This window comes from Tachysurus fulvidraco, chromosome 25 (genome assembly GCF_022655615.1).
Source record: "Tachysurus fulvidraco isolate hzauxx_2018 chromosome 25, HZAU_PFXX_2.0, whole genome shotgun sequence".
Classification (NCBI taxonomy): domain Eukaryota; kingdom Metazoa; phylum Chordata; class Actinopteri; order Siluriformes; family Bagridae; genus Tachysurus; species Tachysurus fulvidraco.
In genome coordinates this window covers 5992979-5999463 of record NC_062542.1, presented here as the reverse complement: position 1 = coordinate 5999463, position 6485 = coordinate 5992979, and the positions used below count along the sequence as shown (strand labels likewise).

At 34.4% G+C, this 6485-nt stretch overlaps 1 protein-coding gene across 1 annotated transcript; it reads right to left on the bottom strand.

Moving 5' to 3' along the window:
- Nucleotides 1-205: 205 nt before the first annotated feature.
- upk1a (uroplakin 1a) lies at nucleotides 206-6198 on the bottom strand. The gene is made up of 7 exons (XM_027170301.2): nucleotides 6047-6198; nucleotides 5288-5488; nucleotides 5067-5141; nucleotides 4348-4455; nucleotides 2419-2595; nucleotides 2126-2209; nucleotides 206-728 (listed from the first exon to the last, which is right to left on the bottom strand). The coding sequence occupies exons 1-7, from the start codon at nucleotides 6107-6109 to the stop codon at nucleotides 681-683; spliced, it is 756 nt and encodes a 251-aa protein (XP_027026102.1). The 5' UTR covers nucleotides 6110-6198; the 3' UTR covers nucleotides 206-680.
- Between the last annotated feature and the right edge of the window lie 287 nt (nucleotides 6199-6485).

Here is a 6485-nt window from a genome sequence, read left to right as displayed (position 1 = left end):
GGAATATCCTGTATTACTAGTAAGCCTCTTTGTCACAAGATCCACTCCCAGATACACACAGACATGACTAAGATTATGTGCCTTCAGAATTCGACTCCTATGTGGAATCAGGTATCTTGTTTGTGCTGTAGTTTACTGGGTGTAACTGTCACCATGGTGAAAGTACTGTTACATAGGGCTTGCATACAAACATAGAATACATACATAAAAGCAAAAAGGTACGTCATTGTTTATTAACACAATTATTAACAGTCCATATATTTAATACATTTAACTGATTTAAACATTTCATACATCTAATTGATTAAAACATTGCATAAACATGCATTGCTGTAAATGTACAATTGCAATAAGAGGAAAAACCAATGAACAGGACTGTTCTTTTTAAATAATGGAGTGAAATATATAATGAAAACCCACAACAGTTCAAATGGAACAGAGCCACTATCATGCCAGTCAAAGACAAAACATTTTTATTAGTGCTCAATAAACAGAAAACTAAGTGTTGTGCAATCGGAGTTTGCCTTGAAGGAAGCTCTTGGCAGCAGGAGGCAGTTCATATGTGGCACTGTTCCAAAACCAAGAATGCTATAAATGAACAAAATCTAACAGGTACGTATTGTATTACACTGATCGATTTTATTCATATGCAACATTAGCATTTTGGATTTTTTTACTTATTAGTCCAGGAGTATGACGTACACAATGGCAATCAGCAGGACAAAAAACTAAATGTAAAAGAGAGAAAAAAGGTATTAGCAAACATCAGGCTTCAACTTCAACAAGTCATAGTAAAGGACCAGAAAAAAATATTGGTAATTGCCAGTCATAAGTAAAGCCACAAATTCCATTCAGTTGGAATTTCTGACTAAGGACTAGGACAAAGGCATGTGCGTTTGTCTGGGAAAACACTTGACACAGAGAAATATATAAATGAGAAATATATAAATCATGTAAGATAATATAAATATAAACCCAACCATTTTCAGGAACCAGTTGCGTAAAAAAATAAGTGCACCCTACAATTCAGTAATATGTACAGTCACCTTTTACAATACAAATAACTTGTAAATGGTTTCTGCAAGAGTTTATCAGTCTCAAATCATTTTGGAGAAATTTTGGCCCACTCTTTACAACATTTCTTTAATTCATTGACGTTTCAAGGCATTCAATCATGCACAGTTTTTTAAGAACGTCTTCTCAATGGGGTTGAGGTCTGGACTTCAACTTGGCCATTCTAACACCTTAATATATATTTTTTTGGTTTAGCTGTTGAGATGTTGATTTATTTGTGTTCTTGGGATCAATATCATGTCTTGTCAAATGAGCCAATTTCGATTCAGCTTAATCTGCTGTACAGGTGGCCTCACACTTGTCTCACGAATATACTAGCATAAAATGGAAAATATCATCTAAATGCTTAAAGGTTCTGCTGTTATGAGGTGATATTTGGTGATGTGCTGTGTTTCATTTTCACCAAATTTTACCTTGGTTTCATCATTTCAAAGGATATAATTCCAGAACTTTTTGGTTTGTTCAGATGCATTGTGGCAATCGTAACTCATGCCGTCATATGCTTTTTGGAGAGAAGGGTGTTGTCCGTAGCTAACCTTAAGCCTTACATATTCAGACTTTTCCTGATTTGTTCTGTCATTTTAGGAGCTTACATTACCTGTTGATCAATTGATGTAGCTCTTGGGTTTTTCCTTTATCTCTGAGCAATAAATGGTTTTTGTAACCATTTTTAATTTCAATGAAATATATTCATAATCTTTCTTAATCTAGAAACTAGTATTTGGCCAAAACTTGTTTTCATCATTTTTACATCATTACAACATTTTTACATTGTTTGTCAGATTTGACGATGTACATTATGACAGGCTTTCCCAGACACCCACACATACAGTATATTCTTCTGTACATTTGTATCCCAATCGTGGAGGCAGGAAAATAATATTGTGACAACATGGCGTTGCACTAATGTATATTATTTATCACGACAACACTGACACTATGTATTCTCGGGACAATAACTTTTAGTACTTAATCAATTAGTAGTATAAATTAGTTTGCATGATTGCTAGCTTTTTTTTTGCTTTGTTTTTCCCCAAGAAGTCTCACTCACCATGAACATTTGTACGGAAAAGCCATACCAGCTTATGGCCCATACGTAACGATTCAGTGTAGACTGGATGTAGCTGAAACAACCCTGCAAGAATAGCAGCAAATAAATACAATGTAAAGCAGAAAATGACTGGCTCTTGCCTTTATCCGATATCCTTCAATTTAGATTAAGATAGATTATACAGTAGATCAAGCACATAATGATACTCATTAGGCTAGAGAGGTTTTGCTTGCTGCAATCAAATAGGCTTGGGTCTATAAAATTCTGATCTGTAAAATTTTGGTTCTGCCTACCTTGTTGAACATTGCAGTGCTCAGTCCAAGCTTGCAGCCATTTGGGTCAGCAACACCAGTGCCAGGATTACTCATACAGCAATTGATGGGCCAGAGGTTTGTGCTGCCAGAATTCTGCATGAAGGTGGAATTATACGTCACCCAGTCCACTGGACTGTCTGTCCCACAGCACTGAGCCTAGACACACAAATAGCTTGATTCATAAAATAGCTTGATTCATAATTCAACATTAAATTACTCCTTGGGTTTACAGAATGTCTAGCATATAATACGAGATATATTGGAATCACAATGCAAATTGATTCATTTATTCATTCATTAAAGCATAAAGCAGTTACTGGAGATGAATGAATGATTCATTCATCTCCAGTAACTATTTTATCTTGGTCAGGGTCACAGTATATCTAGAGCCTATCCTGAGAATACCATAGGTGAGATGGGATGAATAACATGTAAGACCTTTCCATCATTGTTGTATAACAAACACAATTCCATGGGAGGGAAAAATTGAGCCTGGACCTTGCACAAACAACAGTAGGAGCTACAGGGCCTTGTTTTAGGTAATGGATCTCAAGGGCTTGTTCGAAATCTCACAAGGTTACATCATTAATCTATAGTCAATACATAACAGAAAAAAAGGCTTTTATAAGTATTTGCAATAACAGACATCTTGAAAATGGTTTTGGGTTATACCTGACAGATACAGTATCTGTCCAAATTATGCAAGGACATGCAGTTATGGGAAAATAATCCATTTATTTATCTCTTAGCAAAGCATTAGCAGATACTAATAATTGTGCACTTTTTTTTTTATCAATTTAGATAGACTTGTAATAATGTATAATGTTGTTGAATGTCTTCTAAAGCAAGTTATTCTCTGTTATCACTTATGACAGCAAGTAACAGTGGCTCCCTCAACAGCCTCTCTTGATATCAATGACATTGCAGTCCTTTCTATGCACTGGGGAAAACAAGGTCTGAGAGTTTTTAAGTGAATAAAGTCCTGGATCCATCCATGCATTTTTAAATCTAGTTTTATTCAATTTTCTTCCTAATTTTGTCTTAGCTTATTCCTTCTCACCTATCTTGTCTTCACAAATTCCACAAATACCAACCAGCTACATTTAAGAGACATTATGAAGCCAGCCATCTGCATCTTTTTGAAAAGCTGCATATGCTGTATCACAGGGCAGCCTAACACCTTAAAGACCTATTTTCCATATTTGATTGGCTAATATGCCCACATACATTTTCTAAAATGGTATCCTCTGTTATAGTGATAACCATTGAACCTTTAAGGGTTTCCTTAAAATGGCAAGCCAAAATATTTTCTATGGTTATCTATGGTTACCTCTCTAATACATTTCCTCTAAAAAGGCTATATACAGTACTATATACCAGCTGCTAAAACACAGGCTAAGCTGGTTGAACTAGTAGACTGTCCTTGCCAACAGTTCTGGTAAAATCTTGGTCGAAAAGAAAAGGCTGCTCAATTATTGCTAATTCTCACATTGTAGATAAATAAATTTTAAGATTTTATAAATTTAGGGAAGTAATACAGAAACGTATTAACAGCTGATGAAGAGGTTCTAATCAAATGAAGAGAAATATCTCTCACAACAACAAAAAAAGCTACAATTACCTTTCATTTGTATAATTACAAATGTGTACATGTTCTATGTCTTAATGGTTTGTTTCTACACTGAGAGCTTCCTGAATATTTCACACACATACTGATATGTATTTAAAGAAATAAAGGAGGGGCAACACATGCTGTGTCAAGCCTGAGTTGAAGAACATCCAAGCTAATGTGTCACACCTTAGTGAAAGGCCACTCCAGGGTGGGTTAAAATTCACTAAGTCATGATTAAGATTGAGACTCCTAATGAAGTAAAAAACAGAGCATTTTCCAGAAAAGGGTATACTTACATCTTGCATTACTTTGTCCCAAGTACTGGTGATCTGTGTTCCTAGAACACTGTTGTCTGCATAGTACCTCAGCATCTGATACTTCACCTGGTTACTGTTTCCAAGAAGCTACAGTACAAAGGAGAAACAAAGGGACAAATAGATAGTTTATCTGAAAAATGCTAACCTAGCTAAATGCGAATGAAGCTAGCATAACTGTTTTTTGATGAAGTTCCTAAAATTAATGATTAATATTATTAATTAACAATGAAAGTTGTTTGAATAGCATTTTTTGTATGCTAGTTAGATTCACATAGTAAATGCAACTGTCTGATTTTTTTAATCAGAAAACATTTGTAGTAGACCGAAACTACAAAGCAGTTGTCTATTTGTACAAACATTCACATTTTGTTAATGTGTACAGTTAAAGAATATCTCATAGCTAAATAATTAATTCCAGTGCTAAAGCCTTGGCTTGTTAATGAGCTTGAAGTACAAAGCAATAAAGCTATGTTAGTTGCAAAATCAGTAATTGCCTTTAATTGCTTCTTTACATTTATAATGGCAATGTTCACTATTGAAAGTACTAAAACACAGACTGACATTTATACCATTTTCGATAAATAATTGTTTTCCTTTTTATTAGCATGTCTAGCCATTTTAACAGAATTAAGACTGATGATAAAGTAAGTACTGATTTCTTAATGAGGTGAACTGTGTGCCTGCTGCTGTACACTTACAAAGTCTCTGTTGGTGACCGCTGTGATGCAGGATGCACATTCGAAAACGTAGATGATGAACATGAGGATCAGGTACTGTTGAACAATGCAAGGTTTTTTTTAAAGTTTTTTTTTAATTTTTTTTTTTGTTTGTTTTGTTTTTTTTAGAAATTTAAGGTAAACACATTCTATCATGAAAACAAAGACAATTATATATTTTTAAACCCCCCAGAGAAACATACCGTCAGCATGAGTGACCGTTTCTTTCTCAGGGCGGCGAAGACTCCAAAAATGGCAGTGCAGAAGTAGGCAAAACCTGTGAAGATGGCTATCCAGGCTGCTGCAAAGATGTCATTCTTTCCCGATGCAGCACATATTGGGTACATTTTATACGGATCTACGACTACCCAAATGGCTAATGCACATAATGCCAGTCCTGTTGCCTGGAGTGGAAATAAAAATTTTCATTCATTAATACAAATGAACAATGATCACCTTGCATCAATCTTATGGATCAAATGCTAACGTGCTCTTAGTCTCATTCATTCGTCCATTCATGGATATACCACACAGCATGTCCCACATTTTCTGTATGTTTCCTGTTTTGCATGTATCTCTACCAAAGTAAAAATAAAATGATAGCATTTTAAGGAAGTAAATAATATATTAAAGATTTAAGATATATTTTTAGAAGAAAAATCTCATTTAGGGATTTATTTTTTGTCCAGCCGTAGCAACTTCTGATCGGTATTTTGAAGCTGTCTCACATATAATTTGAGTGTATATACATATAATTCATGTAATAGAAGAATTAATTCCATTTTTATCAATGTTTTAATATTAGCAAAAATATTAGAATAAACACTGATCATCAAAGTAACTTCAAAATTTCAATGTAAAAATAATTATAGAATGACATTCTAGACTACTGTATTGTATTTAATACTTCATGTGTATTGTATAAATTTTACAACTTAAATATTACTATTTTATAGACTTACCGCGGCAAAGATATTTAATATAACAACAATGACCATCAAAGCAACGATGCATCCACCTGCCATGGTTGTAGTGTTTCAGTAGGTGTACTCACAGTGGCACAAAGAAAATCAAATGAAGTGTGTGACAGTTTACTGCTGAAGAAAACTTAAAGCCTGAGATCACAGGATGGGGAGAGGCTTGATTTGTTTACGCCATCAGTTATTCAGCGCAAACCAGGAGAAGAAAAGTAAGCAAACCAGTTTTGCCTCTATCCTCAAAATCATCACAGCACTTTTCTAAATCAGGGTTGAGGTCAGATATGTTTGTTCCTTTATCTCACATAGACAAATACATTTGAACAAAGCGATTAAGCTTAGGTCTTTAACTTCATTTGCAAGTTAAAGACCTAATACTACTTGATGCTACACTAATGATCCAGTCGTAACAAATTTATAGCTG